Here is a 26,271-nt window from a genome sequence, read left to right as displayed (position 1 = left end):
ATTGTCTGTTCTGTCCCTGTCTTATATTACTGTCCCCTGTGTGCATCCGTGATGTTGGGAACCTATTAAAGAAACCTGAGGGATAGCAAGCCATACAGACAGGGTCACATCCCTTAAAGGGTTTGTAAACGATTGCCTTGCTGCCAGCCCCTCTCTTTTAATCTCCTATCCTGCATTGTATAACTGTAAGAAACAATGCCTCTAAATACCTCCTTTGAGAAGTATCTTTAGGTCTGTCACGTGACTCCCGGCCGCTCTGATAACACAATGCAGGGCGACAGTAGGAGGAGCTGAGCTCTCCCTCTGATGTCAGCCGGGAGTCCTGTGACCGCCGAGCTTACAGCTCGGCTACTGCTGCTGTCGCCCTGGATTGTGTTATCAGAGCGGCCGGGAGTCACGTAACAGACCTAAAGACACTTCTTAAAAATGTATTTAGAGGCATTGTTTCTTACAAGTAGTTATACAGTGCAGGATAGGAGCTTAACAGAGAGGGGCTGGCGGTGACATTTGACTGGTATTAGCAGCGGGAACGGGGGCAGACACACGGCGCTGGCAGGCAGGGAGAGGAGAGCTACGGATGACGGAGGCACACAGGCTCACTACGGTGGTCAGGGCTCATTAGCCATGATTATCATGGTTAGCACAGAGAGGGGGGACACAGGAAGTGGAAGGATCAGCCAAGTTTTTTACAGTTTCCAGAGGGGGCAGGTTTGACAGTACAAGCACTGTGCTGTTTAACCTGCTCTAAGGAAACAGGATCTCTATTTTTTTTTTTTATTATTTTGTTTAGGGTAACAAACACTTTAAAGGGAACAGCTTGTTGTGACTCACTGGTAAAACAGGGTGTGAGGTGAGCGGCGAGTGTGTACAGGTGGAGGATAGCACAGGCACTTTATGAATTTTGATCTTCTTTGAAGTTTGTTTTCTGCAGGTGGTACATTAACCACTTGCTTACTGGGCATTTGTACCCCCTTCCTGACCAGGTCAGTTTTCAACTTTCAGCACTGTCACATTTTAAGTTAGTGAGGCTGCATTGATAGGTGGCACTAGTGGGCACTGATTGGTGGCACTGTTGGTACAGATGTCCCTGTAACAGAAGCTTGTTATCTGCTGTATTCTTTTCTCCTTGCGCTATCAGCGTGAGGCGAAAAAAGGCTAATAACCGACTTGTGTTTACTTCCCTGATCAGCTGTCATTGGCTGACAGCTGATCATGTGGTAAAGGGCCACTGTGATGTGTCCTTTACCCTGATCTTTGATCAGCTGAGTTACGGGAGGACATCATAGGACGCCCTCCTAGCACTGGAAGCCCGCACTGTAGATGTCTTTCGGCTATAGCGTGGGCGGAAAGTGGTAAGGAATCGTGAACTAGGTTTGGTATTTTTGAGATATGTGGACACTTTGCACTTATATCTTATAACTTATATGCGTTTTAAACTGCATTTATGAGCACAGTTGTATTTTGGCACCTTTAGCACTTAAGCACTTTATATTATGTGCTTTTGGCTACACTCGGCAGATTTAGTGTAATATTGAGAGTGGAGTGAAATTCCTTTGTGGTGTTGGCAACAACCTGTGTATTTTTATATTTGTATTGGTATATCTTTTATTTCAGGTTAGGAAGAGGGTGGTTGCCCTAAATAAGAGGAATTGTTGGAGTACTATTTAACACTTTAACAATCTGATAATTTGGCAACTTGGGGCTTTACTTTAGAACATGCTAAAGGAAAGCTTACAGTATACTAACTAGTAGCGATCGGTCAAAAATAGTCTGAAATATCTGTCAATTTCTGTTTAGAAAAGCCATGACATAGCCTATTCTACCATGTTACTGAATTTTTCTTTATTTACCTTATTTATGTCTCCCATATAGAATTACAAATATTTCACAGTGATCTTTCATAACTGTTTTTTCAGTATTTATCATTGTACACATTTTATCGCTTATAATTACTATATTTCTTCTTTTTTTTTATAGGTTTGGAAGCTTTCTGTGAGGATCCTGTGCTAGTAAAAGCAGTAGAAGCTAAAGCATGTGGTAAAATTCTTGCAGTAGAGATACTGCAAAAGACAGAAAAACCTCTTGTCATACTGTATGATACATCGGGAGATGATGATATAAATATAAATTCTATCTGTCTGAGGGAATTATGCGATCACTCTCTAAGCGTACAGTTGAAGGTAAGTGATCAGACCTGGTTGTGAACTATTTTATAAAAAAAACTTCTGTAGCTGGTATGTCAGAAGGTTGCCATAATTGGTGGTGTTGAAAGCTTACTACAGTCCTCATTTGGTTTTTAGTTACGAAAATATAATGGTCCCATCGTGTTTGCAGACCTAAATGTTTAATGTGTTTGGTTTTTTTTTTACCAGGTGAATTCGTCCTACTCAAATGTAATTGTGACAAATGTTTGTTCTGATGGTACCTTATTTTGTCAAATCCCGTCAAAGGGCCTCACCAAGCTATACGAAACTTTGCAGAAAGTTGAAAGCCACTTCAATTCGAAGGTATGCTAATGTTGTAGTATGCTTTTATTAATACCTTTTAGCCTAGGTTAGCACTCATGCAATGTAGTGTGAATTTGATGCATTTTTTTTGTCCTGCAAGAGGTTGCCTTGCAATTTGCGGCAGGCATGTGCGAATGTGATGCGAATTTCAGGAGTTTTGGACACCGCTGCGATGGTTGTGTTGGTAGTCGTTTGGTGTGTTCATCAGCACATTTCAACCTTCTATGGCCTTGGTAATGGCAGCAGTTACTACTGCTGCAGTCTTGATAGAGAGGGAGAAAAATAGGAGGAGGATGAGAAGATACTGGGTCCATCCAGTTATAGCAAATAGGGAGGAACATCAACAGTTCAAGGTCATGAATCATAAACTTCATGCCCACGAAGAGAAGTTATTCAAACTACACACGAATGTCAGTGAGCCGGTGAGTAAATATGGGAGAGGGAATATCTCCTTCGCCCCACTCTCTCCCTATCCCCAACTCCTTCTATGGATAAGAGGGGTTAGAGGTGTCTGGGTTAGGGATTACAGGGGTTAGAGTGGTTAGGGTTAAGGATTAGAAGCATTAGAGTTATGGGTTAAAGAGCAGAAGGGTTAGGTATTAGAGGGGCTAGAGGTATCTGGATTAGGTTTAGGTATTAAAGGGGTTAGAGTGGTTAGGGTTAAGGATTAGAAGTATTAGAGGGGTTAAAGTGGTTAGGGTTTGATGCCTAATTTTAACTAGAAAAAGAAAACATTATGACTGAGATAAAAAGGACAGAAATATATATATATATATATATATATATATATATATATATCTATATATATATATATATATATATATATATATATAGATATTTGGCTTAGCTGAGCTGGAAGAGATTATGCTTGGGTGCAGAATCCTGCCTTTTTGTATTTATTTTTCCAGTTTTTTTTACGTAAATGGTGATAGATAGATAGATAGATAGATAGATAGATAGATAGATAGATAGATATATATATATATATATATATATATATATATATATATATATATCACCATTTACGTAATAAAAACTGGAAAAATTAAATACAAAAAGGCAGGATTCTGCACCCAAGCATAACCTCTTCCTGCTCAGCTAAGCCAAAGCTATTTTTAGTTAGTGTTCTTATGCGATGGATGTGCCTACTATGACTGAAGATTTTTATTTAGTGGATGTTGTCCCCTATCACATGACTTTTTCTGCTCACCCTGGCTAAGGAAGGGGTAAGCTTCATCTGTATCAGTCGGCTATGGCCCTGAGGCCAATATTGACTCTACCCAGACCCTGCATGCAAGAGCAGCGACAGCCTGTAATGTAGCCATATGGAGCCACAGTCAGCATTCACTGGGATACTCAGTTTCTCTATCGCTCATTGACAGACGTAGTCTTCTTGATTCTCAAGAGCTGGGTTATGTTGTCTCCGCAGGAGTAGGACTAGGCAGAAAGACAAAACGTTCTGGCTCCACCTTAGGGGCAGTCCCTGAGGGTATATCCTCCCTCTCTCTGCTACAGGGAATCAGTTTTTTTCTGTCTAGTCAGGAGTAAGGACCTAAGTTCCTTGCTGGGATCTTTTGGTCCTGGCAAGACTTTTTTCTTTAAGAAAAAGACATTTTTTAGGTAGTTTTCTCCAGTGTTTTTTCCTGTGAGATCTTCAAGCAAAGATGCCGGACTGGGCGACACTTGTGGTCACCCCAGCCGGCCTACGAGCGCGCGCAGACCATGGCATTGCGCTTGGTCGGCCGCGACACATTCAAGTAAGTATGCGGGGCCGGGCGACGGGCTGGATGTTGAGATCCAGTGGTCACCCCGGTTTCTGCCTACGAGCGCGTGCAGACCAGAGCTCCGCGCTGGGTCGGCCGCGACGGAGTCCCAGTGGAGGGACTGACCTTGCGAGTTAAAAGTCTCGCTTGGACGCCAAGAACCAGAGAGTCGAGGCGTCCGGAGTGGTCCACAAACCCCCACCCCGGTGGAGAGGGTATTGTGAAGAGAGGGTGCCTGTCGGTTCGGTATGGTGAGTAAACGTTCCCTTTTTTTCCTCGTTATGAGGCAGTATGTATTATGGGCCCCTCCATATATGGTCAGTATATATCTGATACTTACAAGTCCCCCTTGTAATACAGCATGTGTTTGGGGAAGTGGACTTGGTTTAAGAGCTAACACTCTACCCAGCAGACTGTAACATTACAGCTGACATAGGAGGTATAATCCTACCTTATGTGTAGTATATCTTCTGTAGATCCATATATCGCCTCTTAGCAGAGATGCAGGTGGATGTGCTGGGAAAACGATTTCGGCGGTCCGCCGCCATTTTGCCGTAGACCTAATGCATGCATGTCCTCAGGTCACGCCGGCCGCCATGTTTTTGGAGTCTTATGTCTCTTCTATGGGCGCGGCCATGTTTTGTGAGCCCAGCTACCTCGTGGAGAGCTGGGAACGCCGGAAGGCGTACACAGGGGGCGGAGCCACGTCCTTCTACCCGGGAAAAAGCAAACAGCTCCTTCTAGTCTGTGTAAGACAGACGCTGACTGCAGTTGGTTGGAAACTGCACTGCATCGGTTGGTGAGCCTTGGGGGTCCCTCTCTCTCTCTGTGGGATCGAGAAGCAGGTACTCTGAGGGGCGCTATTGCGCTAGGGGGAGACACACAAAAAAAAAAAAAAAAAAGTATTTTTGTTTTGCTGGCAAAGGTGTCCTGAATTAACATGGACCCTGCCACTCATGTATCTCCTCCGGATCCCCTCGAGGGGTCTGCGGGATCCTCCAGCACCCCATTGACAATTGAATCATTGTCAGCTATTATGGAAACTTTTGTGTCCCGGGTGGAAGTGGCTTGTCAGGGACAGGGCGCAAGAAAGCGACCCCCGCCTAACCCCATATTATCTGAAACCTCGGATTCAGACTCTGAGCCCATTTCTGCAGTTGCAGGTACTTCATCTGGGATTGGTGTCTCGGGTCCTGTCTCTTCAGACAGTGAGGAGGATGTTTCGGCATCCGCCATAGCCCGAGAGGAAGCGTTGGTAAACGCACTCATTGTATCTGTTCAAGAAACCTTAAGGTTACAGGGTACTCCATCGGAAATAGCTGAAACTGAAATCCCTTTTGGGACTAAAAAACCCATCAAAGTGGCGAAGGTTTTTCCATTGCCCAAATGTTTTGGCAATCCAATCGAAGTAGATGAGATCATTAAAGATCTCACGGGTGGAAAGAGCACCTTTTTACCGCAAAATTTTAAAGGTAGAGGAACTCGTCAAAGACGAGGGCCTTCTTTTTCTGCTCACAAGAGGTTTTTTCGTCCCGCGGGTGGAAAAACTAAGTCCTCCAAAGCTCCTGCAGGAGGCGTCAGGGGTCGTTGGTCGGGCAAGCAAAAGCCCGCCCCCCCCAGACCTGAAGATAAACCATCCAAAGCCTGAAGGTGCGCCCCCACCCATAATTGGGGTGGGGGGATGTCTTCGCCGGTTCCCGGATCCATGGCTTTCCAGAATCCCGGACAAATGGGTTTGCGAAGTCATAAGGTCAGGGTACAAGATCGAGTTTCGATCTCTCCCACCGGCGCGATTCTTCCCTTCCAATATCCGACTATCCTCAGATCGTTTAGAAGATCTGCGGAGAGCAGTCACAGATTTACTACAACAAGGAGTGGTAGTCCACGTTCCTTGGACAGAACGGTTTCAAGGGTTTTATTCAAACCTATTTACAATACCCAGGAAAGAGGGCAAAGTGCGTCCAATTCTGGACTTAAGAGCACTCAATTCTTTTGTCAACATAAGAAGATTCAGAATGGAGTCCATTAGCACGGTAGCAGCCTTCCTGCATCCAGGGGATGTCCTAGCGTCCATAGACATCAAGGACGCCTATCTTCACATTCCCATTTTCGCAGGACATCAGCGGTTTCTACGCTTTTCCGTAGAAGAGAACCACTATCAGTTTGTGGCGTTACCTTTCGGTCTCGCCACGGCTCCGCGGGTCTTCACAAAGGTGTTGGCCCCAATGTTGGCACTTCTGCGCCAAAGAGGCATATCGATCCTTGGTTACCTAGACGATCTTCTGCTTCATGCAGAGTCTCCTCAGACCTTGCTACAAAACATAGAAATTACTATGATTTCTTTACAGGAATTCGGGTGGCTGGTGAACCAGCAAAAGTCATTTCTGGTTCCCACCCAGAGGCTCGAATATCTGGGTCTAATTCTAGACACAGTCAGGACAAGAGTTTTTCTTCCGGTAGGGAAACTCCGAAAGATTCAATCAGCAGTCCAGTTGTTACTGTCCAACAGCTGGTCTTCCCTTCGGACTTGCATGAGGGTTCTGGGGTTGATGGTGGCTTCGTTCGAAGCAGTCCCATTTGCCCAGTCCCATACCCGAATTCTTCAGCAAGAGATTCTTCTCAGATGGAATCGGAATCCGGAATCCCTGGACAATCGGATCCGATTGAGCAAACAGACCAGAGAGTCTCTGGTCTGGTGGCTTCGGTCTCCGATGCTCAGCCAGGGAAAGTCATTTCTGCCAATATATTGGACGATAGTGACCACGGATGCCAGTCTATCCGGATGGGGAGGAATTCTCGGTCAGTTATCTGTCCAGGGACTTTGGTCCCTGGAAGAATCCAGGTTACCGATAAATGTATTGGAACTGAGAGCGATCAGACTTTGTCTGATTCACTGGACCGAGCAGCTCCAGGGCAGCCCGGTTCGGATCCAGTCGGACAATGCCACGGCCGTGGCTTATGTCAATCACCAGGGGGGCACCAAGAGTGTCCGAGCGGCCAAAGAAGTGGCTTGCATTCTTCGCTGGGCGGAACGATTTGTTCCAGCAATCTCTGCGGTGTTCATTCCGGGGGTGGAGAATTGGCAGGCAGATTATCTCAGCCGTCAGACCCTGGATCAGGGGGAATGGTCCCTCCATCCAGACGTTTTCCACCAGTTGTGCCTACGGTGGGGCACCCCGGATGTGGATCTGTTGGCATCACGATTCAACAGGAAAGTTCAGAGATTCGTGGCTCGCTCCCGCGATCCTCTAGCAGAAACCGCAGACGCACTGATCGCCCCGTGGGGGCAATACCAGCTAATATATGCCTTCCCTCCTCTCGCGTTACTGCCAAGACTTCTTCGCAGGATAGAGGAGGAAGGAATTCCAGTAATCCTGGTAGCTCCGGACTGGCCTCGTCGAGCTTGGTACGCCAACATGGTCAGACTGGTGGCGGACGTCCCGTGGAGACTTCCTCTCAGGGAGGATCTACTGTCTCAGGGACCAATCTTCCATCCTGCTTTACGATCGCTGGCTTTAACGGCCTGGCTATTGAGACCCAGGTGCTGAAGGACAAAGGTTTGTCAGCTTCAGTTATTCCTACTCTAGTTGAAGCAAGGAAAGCGACTTCCAGAAAGATTTATCATCGCACATGGAAGTCCTACATTGCATGGTGTGAACCTTTGGGGTTCCGTCCTCGGTCTTATTCGATTAGTCGAATATTGGCTTTTCTGCAACAAGGGGTTGAGCAGAAACTGGCCTTGAGTACTATCAAGGGTCAGGTCTCAGCATTAGCCATCTTCTTTCAGAAGCCTTTGGCTACTCATTCCTTGGTGCGGAATTTCATCCAGGGGGTGCGACATCTGGCTCCGCCAGTGCACGCGCCGTTACCCTCCTGGGATCTTAATTTAGTGTTGTCGGTTCTTCAGAAGCCTCCCTTTGAAGATATTAGGGAGATTCCTCTACCTACGTTGTCCCAGAAGGTGGCCTTCTTGGTGGCTATTACTTCTGCACGCAGGGTGTCAGAACTGGCCGCATTATCTTGTCGTTCCCCATATCTGGTGGTTCATAAAGATAAGGTGGTTCTTCGTCCGAATCCATCCTTCCTACCAAAAGTGGTTTCAGAATTTCATCTAAATGAAGAAATTGTATTACCTTCCCTGTGTCCTAAGCCCAGTCATCCTCGGGAGTTTGCTTTACACTCCTTGGATGTGGTCCGGGCGATCAGGGTATACTTGAAAACGACAGACTCGTTTCGCAAGACGGATTCACTTTTTGTGATCCCAGATGGACCCAAAAAGGGGTTGCCTGCATCTGCCGCGACCATTTCCAGATGGATCAGACAGACGGTAGTACAGGCTTATTCTATTAAGGGTCGGGAGCCCCCGTTCCCTGTTAAGGCGCACTCCACTCGGGCACTTAGTGCGTCATGGGCCTTTCGCCATCAGGCGTCAGTGGTCCAGGTGTGCAAGGCGGCTACCTGGTCGTCGGTGCATACCTTTACTAAACATTATAAAGTTGATGTAATGGCATCGTCTGATGCCTCGTTTGGCCGCAAGGTTTTGCAGGCCGCAATTTGAGGAGACCAGTGGTCTACCTCGAGGGTTTTTTCCGTTGGAAAATTTTTTCTTTAGTCTCATTCTTTGTTTATAATGAGCCTTTAAAACTTCTAGTTTGGCACCGGTCGGGCCTTCTAGATTGGATTTGATTTGTCAATCCCACCCCTCATTTGTGGCACTGCTTCTGGATGTCCCAGCTCTTGAGAATCAAGAAGACTACGTCTATCAATGAGCGATAGAGAAAAATGGATTTTTGTAAGATCTTACCGTAAAATCCTTTTCTCTTAAGCTCATTGACAGACGTAGTACCCGCCCCTCTATCATTGAGTTGGGTTGGGTTAAATTCTCTGTACTGCTTTAAAACAGAACTGATTCCCTGTAGCAGAGAGAGGGAGAATATACCCTCAGGGACTGCCCCTAAGGTGGAGCCAGAACGTTTTGTCTTTCTGCCTAGTCCTACTCCTGCGGAGACAACATAACCCAGCTCTTGAGAATCAAGAAGACTACGTCTGTCAATGAGCTTAAGAGAAAAGGATTTTACGGTAAGATCTTACAAAAATCCATTTTTTTGCAGACCACGCTGGCAGGGTGCAGGTCGACAGCTGTGATCCCTTTAGTGGAGAGTCAAGTCTCTAAAGGCCCAACCGTGAGGGGGTGAAGATTGGGCCTTTGGGCCCTGCAGCAAGGAATGTCGGAACACAATAGCAGAGCGGGGAGGTCGCCACACGAACATCGCTTGTGTTAATGTGTTGAACTGCATGTTCCAGCGGGTTGAAAGTAAAAAAAAAAAAAAAAAAAAAAAAAAAATTGTGTGTACTCTGCATAAGCATCTCAGAGAGATTCCCTTGTTGCTGCTTATGTGCAAGGTTGTCTTTTTGGTTGCAGGTTAAGTTTGCAGGGTCTCTGAGTTGGCTGCACTTTCCTACAGAAAACCTTTCCTGGTTCTTCATCAGAATAAGGGGATGTTAAGGCCTCGATCTTCGCTTTAACCCAATGTGGCTTCTTCATTCAACCTGAATCTGGTTATTTTTACCATCTTAGTGCTGAAACAACTAATCAACAAAATCGATAATAATCGATAATCACAATTGTTGTCAGCGATTGTCATTATCGATTAGTTGCTGCCGATTGGTTGGTCTGCGTACAGGAGTTTTCCCCCTGCCTGTCAGTGCTATCCCGTCTGTACAAGCTGCTGTGTGATACTCACTGTGTTTCACAGCGTGGTTCTGCACCCAAGTGACCGCCCCCTCCTTCCTCCTTTCCTCTCCGCCTTCTTGTTAACGTTAGTGAGGGATTCCAAGCCGTGCAGTCAGATCGAGGGAGGATAGAGTGTGGAGAGCGAGCAGAGAAGCAGCAGCTAATCACGTGAACTGCTCTAAGATACAGTATTAAATAAAGCGCGCCAAACAGCCTAAGAAATATATGCTTATCCGGATAGTTAATAATCCTTATAAGGTGCAATATTATAATAGAAAAATACCTGAATAAAAACGTCAGCCAGAGATATGCAAAGGATGTGAAAAATTATAATAGTGCAATTCCACTAAAAAAAATGGGACTTCACTCCATAATGGGGAGCCTAGAAAGACCCACTATATGTGCTATAAGGACATTTTTATTCACTTATTTTTCCATTATAATATTGCACCTTATAAGGAATATTATAATAGAAAAATAAGTGACTAAAAATGTCCTCCTAGCACATATAGTGTGTCTTTCTTTGCTCCCTATTATTATAAAGTGAAGCCTCATTTTATTAGTGAAATTGTACTATTATAATTTTTCACATCCTTTGCATATCTCTGGCTGACGTTTTCATTCACTTATTTTTATATTATAATATTGCACCTTATAAGGAATATTAACTATTTTATCTGGATAAGCACATATTTCTCAGGCTTTTGGCTCTGCATTGATTCTTTGTTTAATTTTGGTTTGTGGTTAGTGAAAGGCACTTTTTGTAAGCTGCCATTAGGATTTATTTTATATTATACAGGATATAGCAGCATAATTAAAAAAAAAAAAAAAAAGCAGTGGCCCCTCTCACACTTGTGGACCGTTCAGATCCGCCTGTCAGTTTTTCAGGTGGATCTGAACGGATGCCCCATGCATCTCTATTGGGCGTCGGATGTCAGTGGAGACATGTCCGCTGACATCCGATCCAATCCTGTCCGTCAAATCTGGATGGATGGAAACCCTATTTTCCATCTGTCTGGCAGATCGGATGGGATCGGGTGAGAACGGACAGGCGGTCCGTTCTCATCCGATTCCCCCATAGAGAACAACGGGGACCAGACAGCTCCGTCTCTGCACACAGCGTGGAGACAGAGCTGACATCCGCCTGCCCAGTGGGGGATCGGTCCCCCACTGAGAAAAACGGAGTCCACTGGCAGAGCGACAAGTGTGAAAGGAGCCTAAGGTATCAATGTACTAGGAGCATTATGTGCCCTGCAAATGTTACTTTTTAATGATTTTATTCCCAAACTTGCTCAAGGATCATTCCAAAGCCTATGTAAATGGTGATTAGGGTGGCAGTACAGGTTGATAGCTAAAATGTGTTTGCAAGAATCAGCAAAGAAAAAAAAATAAAATTTCAGCATTTGGAATAACAGAAGTGAAATATAGTGCACCATAATTGGTGTTCCCGGGAGGAATGGTGCCCCATCATTGGTGTTCCCGGGAGGAATGGTGCCCCGTCATTGGTGTTCCCGGGAGGAATGGTGCCCCATCATTGGTGTTCCCGGGAGGAATGGTGCTCCATTATTGGTGTTCCCGGGAGGAATGGTGCCCCATCATTGGTGTTCCCGGGAGGAATGGTGCCCCATCATTGGTGTTCCCGGGAGGAATGGTGCCCCATCATTGGTGTTCCCGGGAGGAATGGTGCCCCATCATTGGTGTTCCCGGGAGGAATGGTGCCTCATCATTGGTGTTCCCGGGAGGAATGGTGCCCCATCATTGGTGTTTTCGGGAGGAATGGTGCCCCATCATTGGTGTTTTCGGGAGGAATGGTGCCCCATCATTGGTGTTTTCGGGAGGAATGGTGCCCCATCATTGGTGTTTCCGGGAGGAATGGTGCCCCATCATTGATGTTTCCGGGAGGAATGGTGCCCCATCATTGGTGTTCCCGGGAGGAATGGTGCCCCATCATTGGTGTTCCCGGGAGGAATGGTACCCCATCATTGGTGTTCCCGGGAGGAATGGTGCCCGTCATTGGTATCAATGGGAGAAATAGTGTCCCGTCATTGGTGTTGTCGGGGGGGGGACAGTGCCCCATCATTGGTGTTGTGGGGAGGAATAGTGCCCCATCATTGGTGTTGACGGGGGGAAAAAAACGGCATATTGAGTTTTTTTTTTAATGATTTTATCCGATTCATGGAAACAATAATCGGCCAACTAATCGATTATGAAAATAATCGTTAGTTGCAGCCCTAGTCCTAATCCTAACCACTTGCCAAGGGTGCACTGTAGTTTTTACTGCTACGGTGCAGGTCTGCTGCACAGAATCACATGTGTTTTATATATACATGATTCTGTTATTCTGGGTATGGGATGCGTGCACCCGCCCGCCTGCCTGCACGGTCATTGGCTCCTTTACATGCCTATCGCCAGGTCCCGGTCAAGGATTTATTTACCGATCGTCAGGGCGGAAGACAGGACAGAGATCTGTGTATGGAAACAATACAGATCTCTCTTCTGACAGCAGGGATGCAGCTTTTTTGTCTCCCTCCAAAGCAGGGACATCCCCAAGTAAAATCCCTCTTCCAGCCCAGTGCCATTAGTACAGTTACAGTAAATTTTATTAGCGCTGATCACTGTATTTGTTTTACTGGGGATGTCAGTGGCAGTTGGTCAGTTCCCACCCAGTGTGAGTTTGCCTGTTGCACTATCACAGTCCTGCTATAAGTTGCTGATCACCGCCGTTACTAGTGTAAAAAAACAAGAAATATCCATTATATATACTGTCATTTGCAGACACTAAAATGCACTATTTCATGCAAACCAATTAATATACACTACTTGTGTATTTTTTTTTTTTTTTTTTTTTTACCAGAGACATGTAGCAGAATACATTTTGGCTTACATTTATGAAGAAATGTTATCTTTTGTATTTTTTTTTTTTTTTTTGGGATATGTTTTATAGCAACATGTAAAAAACAATTGTAAATTTTTTTGTTTCTGTCTTGTATAGTTTTTATAACGCAAAAGTTAAAAAAAAAAGCCCTATTTGTGGAAAAAAATTACACAAATTTTGTTTGCGTACAGCGTTGCATGACCGTGCGATTGTCAAAGTAGTGCAGCGCTGTACAGCAAAAAATGGCCTGGTAATGAAGTGGGGGTAAAGCTTGCATGGTTAAGAGAAGAGTGGGAATTTTTAGTTTTTTTTAAATTATACTTGCGTAGATGGATGCAGCATCTCACACCGCTAATTGATTGCCGCTCCTGGTTCTCTGTGTTCCCTGAGCAGAGAGCTGGTGACTTTCAGTTATTGGTTCTCTGCTCTGCCCCAAAGCCCCACAGGGGAAGTACAGAGAAAAGAGCTTTGGCTTTAGTTTTCCTTTAAACATCCTAGGGTGCTTCAATCTTTGGAAGATGTTTGAGCTGTTTGAATTTATCTGAGGTCTACTGCTTTGCTTTTATATTTTGAGGCCTTGTTTGTTCTACCTGAAGGTCCTTCTACCTGAAGGTCCTTTTACAACGGCCATGCTGCTTCTTAACCTGCTATTTCTTGGTGGTGTCAGCTTATTTCCCTGTCCTCTGGTATCACGGGATAATGTGCCTTAATTTCCGGTCAAGGCCCCTTCCACCAGGAGTGTCATCACATCTTGGGTATATTGGCATCAAAGTTCTGTTGCTCAAGTTTTTAAAGTGGAACTCCACCCAGAAGGGGAAGTTCCGCTTTACGGACTCATTCCCTGCTCCTCTTGCACAATTGGCACTTTTGGGGAGCAGGGGGGGAGCAGGGGACGGAAGTTCCAGATCCGTTCCAGATGCCAGACTGGCTTCATCTGCTCCAAGAACAATGCCCGCTTGCTAACTCGAAATGGACCAAAGCAGAACTGACACCAAGACCACCTAGACATAGGCCTGTAACCCTTCTGCAACTGTACATGAATCCTGACCCTGCTTTAGTCCTATTATGAGCTGTGCCTTGAAAGGCCTGGAGCCCTATCTTAAAGGGGACACGCAATTTACTATTTGGATATGTTCTGAGTAGTATCTTAGTGACCTAACTGCTTGTTGCATTCGCTTTGGTCACAGCTAATATTGGAGTACATATATATCTGTTAGTGTTACTTCTCAGTTATCGTACTCCTTGGGTGCCAGGGCCTGTGTTGCATCTTACAGTCCTGCCTCCTGCTTGGAGTCCTGGCTTGATATGTTCTCACCCAGTCCACACCCATGGCTGCCCGGAGTTGGAGAGGGTCCATCTACTGTGTGTGACCTAGAGTCGGGCAGTGGGCATTGCAGAGTTTATCGGGTGATAGCTTTAGCTATATGTCCTTTTGAAGATTCTTTGTTTTGTTGCGTTTTACTTCACTGTTTTTTTTGAGCGTATGACTTCCATGTTACCACAGAGTTTTTTTTCCAACCTTTCTCCCACATAGGTCTGCACCCACGTTGCCAATGAGCCACCAAATCATTAGGGCCTCAGGAGTATATTCCTCAGGTGTATCTTTCTGCTAACCCTAATTTATTTATAATTCACCAATCCCTAATTCCTACTGTCCAGAGGACTGCTATAGGAACTCTTGTCGCCTTCGATTATGCTCCTATCTCTTTGTAAATAGATCTGGCATCTTTGCCAACCAGGCATTGGTTTTGATGGCTTAACAAGTCCTTTCTACAAAATCTGTATGTGACAAATCAAAGCATTACGGTTCCTTTTTCTATGATTGATATACAATATTCAGTCACTCCCATGTAGGGAGCGGGACTCCCCACTAACAGAGGATATTAACCTTGAAGAAGCAGCTATGCATTGCTTTCCTGCCTCTGATCTTACTGATCTGGACTCCCCAATTACAGAGGAGGAAATTGCAGTAGCCATTTCACAAATGCATGCCAGCAAGTTACTTCAACAGGGTCATCAACTGATGCTGCCATGGTCTCTTAACCACTTGACCTCCAGAAGATTTACCCCCCTGCATAACCAGGCCTCTCTTTTGCGATACAGCACTGCGTGACTTTAACTAAATAAAAAAAAATAAAAAAATGTATGTCCTTTTTTCCACTAAAAAGCTTTTTTTTCTTATGTCCTCCGACAGTCACAGCCCATTCAGTATTCCTTCACGAGTGGGTAATGCGCCCTCTCTGCAGGAGCAGGCTAGGTAGTTAAAAGGTTAACAACAAAAGCTTTTACACACAACACACCTCTAGGGGGCTGTTCCTCAGGCATAACCCTACAGCCTCTAGATGCTGCTCTTCAGTTTCTTGCTGCCTAGCGTCAGGAGTAGGTCTAGGTTCCCAGCTGAGACCTATGTCTGTTTTTTTATCTTTTTCTTTGAAAAAAGTTTTTTTCTTTTTATTTCTTTCATCACTCACTATTGCTAGTTAGTCAGGAGGATCCCTGGAGGACTACAAGCGACAGCAGAGCTGGGCCTCACACTGGATAATATAGATCCTTACGGTGTCTCAGCCTGCCAACGAGCGTTGCAGGTCACAGGTACGCCCCGGCCTCGCCTCAGTGCCCCTGAGGACGAGCTTCCAGAGAACCACATCTTCGCCGGGATGTCTCAACTTCGGAACGCCCGTGTGTTGCTAGCATCCCTTCCAGGCTGACGGCACCCCCACTCAGGGTGGGAGGTGTTCCGTATCAGAGCGGAACCTGCTGTCCGTGGTATGCTGAGTTACGCTACCCCCTGTCCCTGGGAATGTTGTCTGTGGGGGTGTTATGTGGGCCCACTCCTAGGAGAAGGCAGAACAATGCGGTCTCTGTAGTGTCCCCCTCCCTGGCTCTTTTGGCAGCCCCTACCCCTGCTGGGGGCGCTATGCGGTGCACACTGCCTGAATGGGGGGTGTGGGGGCTTGTTGCATGTCTGGGGGGTGCCTCTGAGGTTTCCCGCGGTGGCCAGTATCCTGGGTTTGTGCTGACTTGGCGCAATTCGGCCGCCATTTTGGGTAAGGGCAGGCTATCTGGCCATTTTCTGACCTTTGTTGTGGGCGGCCGCCTAGTAAGGGTGGCGACCATTTTGCGAGTGCTTCCTCCCATTTACTTTTAATAGGCATTCATTATACTGTGGCTCAGGGCATGTATTGGCCTCTAGTGCGTGAGGTCACTTCCTTTCTCACTTCTCCCTTCACTGCAGCAGTGTGTGCGAGATGGTAACGTAGTGACACTGTGGGGCTGATTTTTGACTGTTTTTAAGGCATTGTCCTGCAAAATTGTACTTTCTCTTACGTCCTCCGACAGTCGCCGCCTCTTCATATTCGTCACATATGGGGTATTAGACTTTGCTCCGAAGGAGTAGCTAGGCAACAGAATATGTTAACATTAAAGCTTTTAACATATCCCACCCTCAAGGGCTGGTCCCCTCAGTCAATACCCTCCTACTTCCTGCAACCATATCTCAGTTTTAATGTCTAGCTTGTCAGGAGTGGCTGGCTCTCTCTGTGCTGGGGCTTTCTGCCCCAGACTCTTTCTTCTTTTTTGAATTTTTGTTTGAGTTTTCTCTCTACCTTTACTTAGCTGTTCTTTTTGTCAGCGTTAGTTAGTTCTTCGGATGAAGAGGATCATGCGGGCTGGGTCTCGGGCTGATCCCCCTGGTCGCAGGTCGTGGGTCAGTGGCTTCCCAGCCTGCCATCGAGCGTTCAGCCAGGTAACGCTCCTGGCACAGTGAACGACCCATCACTGTTCGGTGCAGGGATGATTGGTGAGGTGGCTACCTCACTGGACGCTGTGCGGTTTCTTAACCCCCATTCTGTGCGTCTTGTATGCGACTCTCCCTGCCTCATGTGCAGCGGCTTGTTCGCCTGTGCGGGTCCCCCACGCCATGTGAGGTAAGTGTATTTATGTGGGGACCTGTCTGTCTGGGGGGGTGTCAGTCTGGGACTGTGTAACCTGCCTCTATTCACACTGTTTGTCTCCCTATCTCTCGGCTGCATGCTGTGGGCTGCAGGTGGGGGGGGGGGAGCTGTGTGACACTGTGTGTGTCAGCCTTGTCAGTGTGAGAAGCTGTGTGCTGTGGGGCATGTTTTGTGGCATGTTTGGGCATTATACAGCGATCGCTGCGGCGATCTGACATGTGTTTTTTTATACATGGATGACATGTGTGCATTACTGTACTGTGGAGCGGCGGTTTCGGCGCCAAACGGCGCCGTTTTGCCTACACTCGCTCCGGCCGCATGTTCTACATGCATGGCGGCCATTTTCTTGTAGCCTCCCATAGGCTTTCATAGAGCGCCCTGGCAGCATCACTTCCTCTTCTCCAGGAACACCGATCGAGGCAGCAGCAGCGGCGAGGGTCTCCTCAGGTTTTATCCTTCTGTTCTTGCTATCCATTGCCTGTGTTAAGTTTGATATTCCCTGTGGGGGTCTCATTGTGCTTGTGTGCGGTGCGGTGGGCTGCGCTCGCCGCGCTTGATTAAAGGGGCAGTTAACCCTTTATTATCCGGCATTTGTTATAGGGGCAATGGATTCTCAGGAGGGCAAATTTCCTACCGCCTTGGTGGAAAGCCAGGGGACCGCTGTTTCCCCCCCAGGGGGGGATTTAGCCACTATTGTGGCTGGCCTTGCTGCTCAGGTGCAGATGCTGGTGGCTGCTCAATCTACTAAAAGACCCAGAGTTGCTCTTTCCTCTGATTCTGAGGGTGAAGGTGATGGGGCTGTTATGGCGGGGGCCTCCTTGTCGGGGTCCCGCTCCTCCCTGGATCTTGTGGGGTCCGAGGTGGAGGCTGAAGTTGAAGGGGTTGATAATTCTCCCCCTGGCTCGCCTGAAGAACTTGCAATCATGGATGAATTGATTGCTTCCATAAAGCAAACGCTGCGTTTGCAGGATGAAGTGTGTCCCCCCGCTGCCTTGGCGGCTTATGGGACGCAGAGAAAACGCAGGACGCCGCAGGTTTTTCCCTGCAATGATGATTTTCAGCGCGCTGTTAAGGAACAATGGCGCAATCTGCGCAAACCTTTTGCTGTACCAAGTAGGGTCAAGCTGCGTTATCCTTTCTCGCCTTCCACTGATGAACGGTGGTGTGTGCCTCCCCCAGTGGATCACGCAATTGCGGTTTTAAACAAATCCACTGCGATTCCTGCAGAGGATTCCCCTGTGTTCCGTGATGCCACGGATAGGAGATTGGAGTCTCTTGCCCATCATACTTATTCTGTTACGGGTTCTATGCTTAAGGCTCTGTTTGCTTCTCTCATGGCGGCCCAGGCAATTGCAAGTTGGACGCAGATGCTTAGGCGCGTCCTAGTGGCCGATTCGGCCTCGCCGGCGACCCTGGATATGGTGGACCAAATCCACCAGGGTGTCATGTATCTGTGTGATGCGGACCTGGACCTGGTTCCGTTGGCTGCACGTGTGCACAGCGTGGCGGTGTTGTCTCGCCGCCTGGTTTGGTTGAAATGTTGGTCGGTGGACCAGTCTTCACGTAAGACCTTAGCCAATCTACCTTATGATGGGTCTCGCCTTTTTGGGGAGTCCTTGGATGTGTTGATTAAGGGGATCACCGGAGGTAAGAGCACTCTCTTGCCCCATTTCCGAAAGGCTAAGGGGGCTTCTGGGAAGAAGCATGCTAATTTTCGGTCCCCTCAGGGGTCCTTTCGTTGAGTCCGTCGGTTCGTCTTCCCTACCTGGGAATGATTCTGGACTCGGTACAGGCGAAGGTCTTCCTGCCGGAAGACAAACTCAGAACTCTTCAGGAGGAAGTCAGGTCCCTCAGGGACGTTCCGCACTCGTCTCTAAGGACGTGCATGAGATGTCTGGGATTGATGGTCTCGGCCTTCGAGGCGATTCCCTTCGCCCAGTTTCACACGCGAGGTCTCCAAGCGGAGATCCTGTCCAAGTGGGACGGGCGACCTCAGTCTCTGGATCTTCAAATCTCGTTGAGTCATCGCACCAGAAGAGACCAGAAGAGACCTTCTGTGGTGGCTCCAGTCCCCGATGGTGTCCGGGGGCAAGTCGTTTCGTCCTATCTCGTGGACGGTGATCACCACGGATGCCAGCCTGTCGGGCTGGGGTGGTGTTCTGGGCGTTCTGTCCGCCCAGGGGACTTGGTCGGAGGGGGAGTCCTCCCTTCCGATCAACATTCTGGAATTGCGTGCGATAAATCTCTGTCTTCATCGCTGGACGGACCGGCTGCGGGGCTGCCCGGTTCGGGTGCAGACGGACAATGCCACGGCGGTGGCCTACATCAACCACCAGGGGGGCACCAGGAGTGCCCGAGCGGCTCGAGAAGTGGCCGACATTCTGACTTGGGCCGAGACTCATGTCCCGGCGATAACGGCGGTTCACATTCCGGGGATGGAGAACTGGCAGGCGGACTATCTGAGTCGCCAGACCCTGGATCAGGGGGAGTGGTCTCTCCACCCGACTGTCTTCCAGATGTTGTGCGCGAAGTGGGGTCTTCCAGATGTGGACCTGTTCGCGTCTCGTCTCAACAACAAGGTGAGAAGGTTCGTGGCAAGGACGCGCGACCCTCGGGCAGACGCGTCGGACGCGTTAGTGGCCCCGTGGCATCAGTACAGGCTGATGTACGCGTTTCCACCGATTCAGTTGCTGTCCAGGTTCCTTCGCAGGTTACACTCGGAACGCAGCACGGTGATTCTTGTGGCACCGGACTGGCCTCGCCGGTCCTGGTACGCAGACCTCGTGAATCTGGCGGTCGACGCCCCGTGGCGTCTGCCTCTTCGAGACGATCTCCTGTCTCAAGGTCCAATATACCATCCTGCTTTATAGTCGCTGGCTTTGACGGCCTGGCTGTTGTGACCGAGGTCCTGAGGGAGAAGGGTCTCTCCCCAGAGGTCGTTCATTCCTTGATCAACGCGAGGAAGTCTTCCTCGGGGAAGGTTTATTACCGTACTTGGAAGGCCTATTTTGCTTGGTGTGAGTCCAGGGGATTTTCTCCCCGCACGTACTCGGTTTCCCGAGTGCTGTCCTTCCTTCAAACGGGTGTCGATCAGCGTTTGGCGCTGGCTACGATAAAGGGTCAGGTATCTGCGCTGGTCGTTCTGTTTCAACGTCCCGTGGCTTCCAACTCCTTGGTTGGCACTTTTGTTCAGGGTGTGCAGCATCTGGTTCCTCCTAGGAGTGATCCTCTGCCACCTTGGGACTTGAATCTCGTTCTATCTGTGTTGCAACGTGCTCCTTTTGAACAGATCAGGGAGATCTCGTTGTCTCTGTTGTCCAAAAAGGTCGCCTTTTTGGTGGCGATCACTTCGGCTCGCAGAGTGTCGGAGCTGGCAGCTTTGTCCTGCAAGTCTCCGTATCTGGTTGTTCATTTGGATAAGGTGGTCTTGCGACCTAATCCTTCTTTTCTTCCGAAACGAGTTTCGGAATTCCATCTTAATGAGGATATTGTCTTGCCTTCGCTGTGCGCGAAGCCTAAACATCCGAAGGAGGTGAGGTTGCATTCTTTGGATGTTGTTCGGGCTATAAGGGTTTACCTTAAATCGACTGAGTCTTTTCGAAAGTCGGATTCCTTGTTTGTTCTTCCAGAGGGTCCTCGGAAGGGCATGGCGGCGTCGGCCTCTACCATCGCCAAATGGATCAGGCAGACCATTGAACAGGCCTATGCTTTGCAGGGGAAGGTTCCCCCTGTACCTGTGAAGGCGCACTCTACTAGATCTTTGAGTACGTCTTGGGCCTGTCGTCATGGGGCTTCTGTAGCCCAGGTGTGTAAGGCGGCGACCTGGTCGACCGTGCACACTTTCACAAAATTCTACAAAGTAGATGTTCAGGCATCGGCGGATGCTTCTTTTGGCCGCAAGGTTCTTAGTGCGGCAATTCCCTAGGGTCCCTTATGGGGACCACTGGCTGTTGGGATAAGTTTTTTTATCCCCTGGTTATTTGTCTTTTCCTGGGTTGTTGCTCCTGTTGAGCACCTGTTTTTTCCTGTTGCCCAGCTGGGTTCCTTCCTTTGGTGAGGTTCCTTTCTTTGATGCGGAGACTGCGTTGCCTTTCGGCACGGATGCGTTTCCCACCCCTCATGTTTGCACTGCTTTGGGACGTCCCCATATGTGACGAATATGAAGAGGCGGCGACTGTCGGAGGACGTAAGAGAAAACGGAATTTTTGTAAAATCTTACCTGTAAAATTCCTTTCTCTGAGTCCTCCGACAGTCGCCGCCCCCGCCCCTCTTTTGGGGTTTGGTTGTATACTCTACTGCTATTCCACTAAAACTGAGATATGGTTGCAGGAAGTAGGAGGGTATTGACTGAGGGGACCACCCCTTGAGGGTGGGATATGTTAAAAGCTTTAATGTTAACATATTCTGTTGCCTAGCTACTCCTTCGGAGCAAAGTCTAATACCCCATATGTGACGAATATGAAGAGGCGGCGACTGTCGGAGGACTCAGAGAAAGGAATTTTACAGGTAAGATTTTACAAAAATTCAGTTTTCTCTATTGCTTCAGCAGTTTTAAAGGGGTCTCCACCGGCGGTGTGGATCGTGGAAACCGCTGTTTTAAAGGGCCAGTGTCCCAAAAAAAAATTTTTTGTCATGCAAAATGAAGTCCCAGGATAACAAGTTCCCCACAGACCTGGTTGGGGCTTCAGGAACTCCTGAATCCTCTTCCGTGGCCTCCTTATCTGCTGCACTTGCGACCTTGGCGTCCAAGGTTGATCTGCTGATGTCTGAACGCACTGCTCAAAAACGGCCGATGCCCTCTCAGTCTTCTGATTTAGAGCCTGAATTGGTTGCCACGGACAACGTCCCCCCCCCCCCCCGAGGGGTCCCAGTCCTCACACTTGGATGGAGAGGAGGAGGTGTCCTCCTCCACTGCGGCACGGGAATGCGCTATAGTAAATGCACTTATTAGCTCCGTCAAGGAGACTGTAAATCTTGATGATGAGCCCACCCAGTCAGGAAAGCGGGTGTCCTTCGGGTTCCGTAAAGCCCAGAATTCGGGTCAGGTTTTTCCTTGTCCAGAGGAGTTTCACGAAACCTTGAACGATCAATGGCATTGCATCAAACATATGCTGGCAGTGCCTAAGCGGTTTCAATACCGTTATCCCTTTGCGGATCCAGTCGACCGTCACTTTACTGTGTCACCAAAGGTGGACCACACTGTTTCCAAGTTGAATAAATCCACGTTGATGCCTGTGGAGGACTCCCCGGTGTTCAAAGACCCGGTGGATAGGCGTGTGGAGACGTTTTTTCACATATATTTGGTGGCGGGCTCCCTGCTCAAACGTGTGTTCACTGCTGTGATGGTTTCTCCAACGGTCACGGAATGGTTCAAGGTGCTTAGGCGCACCTTAGTAGTGGAGTCAGTCCCTCTGACTGTCCTTGACCTGGTGGATCAAATGGCCCAGGCCGTGCTTTACCTATGTGATGCGGCCTTGGACGAGGCTCCTTTGGTCACGAGGTTATCTGCGGTAGGGATCGCAATACGCCGCATTATGATAAAAAGTTGGTCGGCTGACCACGCTTCCAAGAAGACTGTGTCTGATGTCCCTTATATGGGTAATCGACTTTTTGGGGATACCTAAGATGAGTTGATCAAAGGTCTTATGGGTGGTAAGAGTACCTTTTTGCCCAACACCTCTAAGAAAAAAGCACCCCGCACTAGGCAGGGTCCTTCCTTCAAGGCTCATCGTGGGTCCTTTCGTGCCTCAGGGGCACAGGAAAAAGGTAAATCCTTCAAGACCTCAGGCGGTCACAAGAAGCCATTGCCTGGGAAGCCCAAGGCTGGTCAGGCCAGTTTGGCAGCCCAGTCCTCCTCCGCCTGAAGGGACGCCCTCACCCAGTTCAGGGGTGGGGGGGCATCTGCGTTACTTTCAGGAATCCTGTTTGTCCCAAATTCGGGACAGGTGGGTTCACAAACTGATTCGTTCAGGGTACAAGATCGAGTTTAGATCTCGTCCCGCAGACAGGTTCTTTCCATCAAATCTCCATCTGATTCCCGATTGTTTAAAAGATCTCAAGGGGGCGGTGCAAGATCTTCTTGCCCAAGGAGTTATTGTTCCAGTCCCTCAGCGGGACAGGTTTCACGGGTTCTATTACAACCTGTTCACGGTGCCCAGAAAAGAGAGCAAAGTGCGTCCGATTCTGGACCTCAAGTTTCTGAACCGCTTCGTGCGAGTGCAGAAGTTCCGGATGGAATCTATCCGGTCGGTGGTGGCATCATGGAGTCCGGGGGATTTTCTGGCCTCCATCGAATTAAAGGCTGTGTATCTGCACATCAATATCTACGAAGGTCATCAGCGGTATCTCCGCTTCGCAGTGGCAGAGGAGCACTTTCAATTTGTGGCATTGCCCTTTGGTCTCACTTCGGCTCCCAGGGTATTCACCAAGGTTTTGGCTCCGGTGCTTGCCTTGATGCGCTTCAAGGGGATTGCGGTCCTCATTTATCTGGACGACCTCCTGTTGAGGGCGAGCTTATGTGCCACTCTGTTGGGCGATCTGACGGTCACGGTTCAGACGCTCCAGGAGTTTGGGTGGACCATCAACTTCCAGAAGATGGAACTGACCCCGTCAGTTCGTCTCAGTTACTTGGGGATGGTCCTAGACTCCGCTCAAGCAAAGGTTTTTTCTCCCGGAGGGAAAAACTTCAAACCCTGCAGGGCGAGATCAGGTCCCTCAGGGACAACGATCTCTCCTCTCTGCGGGCCTGCATACGGTCCCTGGGCCTGATGGTTTGGCCTTCGACTCCAACCCCGTTTGCTCAGTTTCACACGTGAACTCTGCCAGCAGAGATTCTGGGACAGAAAAACTCAGTCTTTGGACAGGAGGATATCTTTGAGCCACCTCACGAGGACGGACATTTCGTGGTGGCTCCTGTCACCCACTCTGACTCCAGGCGAATCCTTTCGGCCTCTACTGTGGACAGTGATCACCACGGATGCCAGCCTGTCGGGCTAGGGTGGAGCTCAGGGCACACTTTGTGCCCAGGGGACGTGGTGGGCGGAGGAATCCTCCTTACCGATTAAACATCTTGGAGCTCCGAGCAATCAAGCGCTGCTTGTTCCATTGGTCAACTCGGCTACGTGGTTGCCCGGTTTGTGTTCAAACGGACAACGCCTCGACGGTGGCTTACATCAATCACCAAGGGGGCACCAAGAGTGCCCGGGCAGCAAAGGATGTGGCCGAGATCCTGTTTTGGGCCGAGATGCATGTTCCAGCGATTTCGGCTGTTCACATTCCAGGAGTAAAGAGCTGGCAGGCGGACTATCTGAGTCGCCAGTCCTTTGATCAGGGGGGAATGGTCCCTGCATCTGGAGGTGTTTCACCTTCTGTGTGCCCGGTGGGGGACTCCGGACGTGGATCTGTTCGTGTCCCGTCTCCACAAAAAGGTGGGGAGGTTCATGGCCAGTACCCGCAATCCTCTGGCGGATGCCACGGACGCGTTGGTGGTGCTCTGGCACCAGTATCGGCTGATTTAGGCCTTCCTTCCGATTCAACCCCTGTCCAGGTTCCTCCGCCGATGGCGTCAGAACAGGTGCAGGTGCTTCTGCTGGCCCCAGACTGGCCTAGTCGGTCCTGGTACACAGACCTCGTGCAGATGGTCGTCGAGCCGCCTTGGCGGCCCTCGCTGAGAGACGATTACTGTCTCAAGGGCCAATCTTCCATCCTGCTTTACAGTCTCTGGCTTTAACGGAATGGCGGTTAAAAGCCAAGTTTTGAGAGACAAGGGTCTCTCAGATGCTCTCATTCCTACCTTACTGAAGGCTCAGAAAGCTACCTCCAGGAAGATTTACCATCGTACCTGGAAGGCGTATATTGCCCGGTGTGAATCACAAGGGCTTTGGCCTTCCTGCAGGAAGGGGTGGATCAGCGCTTGGCGCTGGGCACGATCAACGGTCAGTTGTCAGCCTTGGCCATTTTATACCAGCGGCCCTTGGCGACTAACTCCTTGATTCGCATCTTTATTTAGGGAGTGCGTTATCTGGCTCCCCCGCGGAAGGCCCCTTTTTGCCTCCGTGGGACCTGAATTTGGTTTTCTCCATTTTGCAACGGCCTCCCTTTGATAACATCAGTGAAATGGCTCTACCTGTGTTAGCCCAGAAAGTTGTCTGGTGGCTATCACTTCTGCTCGGAGAGTGTCTAAATTGGCGGCTCTGTCTTGCCGCTTGCTTTTTCTGGTTGTTTATAGGGATAAAATGGTCTTGCGACCGACAAGTCTTTTCTTCCTAAGGTGGTATCTGGTTTCCACCTCAATGAAGATATTGTTTTAGCTTCGCTTTGTGCGAAGCCCAAGCATCCCAAAGATTTTGCCTTGCATTTGTTGGATGTGGTCCGGGTGGTCAGGGTTTACCTGTCTGCCGAGGAGTCCTTTCGGAACTCTGATTCCCTGTTTTGTCCTTCCCGATGGACCTCAGGAGGGTTCGGCTGCATCCGCTGCAACCATTTCTAAATGGATCAAACAGACTATTGTTCAGGCCTATTCAATCAAGGGTCAGGTGCCTCCTTTCCCTGTGAGGGCACATTCTACTAGAGCTGTCAGTGCCTCTTGGGCGTTTCGCCATCAGGCTTCTGTGGTTCAGGGGTGAAAAGCGGCGACCTGGTCGTCTGTACACTTTTCACAAAATTCTACAAACTTGATGTGATGGCATCCTCTGATGCTTCCTTTGGCCACAAGGTTTTGAGTGCGGCGGTTGTTTGTAGAGACGCGTTATGTCTCTTTCTGGGGTGTTATTTGTTCTGGGTTGGCTCCTGTTGAGCTTCTGTTGCCCTGTTGGCTCCGTTTTTTTCTCTGGCCTTGTTGACACGTTGCCTTCTATTTGGTTGCGTCTTTCCACCCCTCACTCCTGCACTGCTTTGGGACGTCCCACCCGTGAAGGAATACTGAACGGGCTGCAAATGTCAGAGGACGTAAGAGAAAATACAATTTTTGTAAGAACTTAGCGTAAAATTCTTTTCTTTGAGTCCTCTGACAGTCACAGCCCCCGCCCCTCTATTTTTTTGGGGTTATTTGTCTTCCTGTACTGCTTGCTACGAAACTGAAGAGCAGCACCTAGAGGCTGATGGGTTATGCCTGAGGAACAGCCCCCTAGAGGTGTGTTGTGTGTAAAAGCTTTTGTTGTTAACCTTTTAACTACCTAGCCTGCTCCTGCAGAGAGGGCGCATTACCCACCCATGAAGGAATACTGAACGGGCTGCGACTGTCAGAGAAAAAAATTTTACGGTAGGTCCTTACAAAAATTCTATTTTTTTTTTTTGTGGTATTTAATTGTCTCTGCGTTTTTTAAAGGCAGGTTGATTGGTTTGCGCAAAAGTTATAGCATCTACGAACTATGGGATATTTTTATTTACTTTTTTGCTAGTAATGAGGGCGATCAGCGACATTTAGACACTGACACTCTTT

General features: G+C 48.5%; 1 protein-coding gene across 2 annotated transcripts in view; it reads left to right on the top strand.

Moving 5' to 3' along the window:
• Positions 1–26,271, top strand: part of TDRD7 (tudor domain containing 7) — a 314,213-nt gene that overhangs the window by 187,168 nt on the left and 100,774 nt on the right. For both annotated transcript variants that reach the window (XM_082267672.1, XM_082267671.1), the window contains exons 10-11: positions 1,978–2,180; positions 2,373–2,507. In XM_082267672.1, the coding sequence (XP_082123798.1) occupies positions 1,978–2,180; positions 2,373–2,507 (338 nt within the window). The remainder of the gene's footprint in view (positions 1–1,977; positions 2,181–2,372; positions 2,508–26,271) is intronic.

This window comes from Pelophylax lessonae (assembly GCF_965119305.1).
Source record: "Pelophylax lessonae genome assembly, chromosome: 1".
In the NCBI taxonomy this organism is placed as follows: Eukaryota; Metazoa; Chordata; class Amphibia; order Anura; family Ranidae; genus Pelophylax; species Pelophylax lessonae.
Note: the sequence above shows the minus strand (reverse complement) of the source record. Positions and strands in the feature narration are given on the sequence as shown.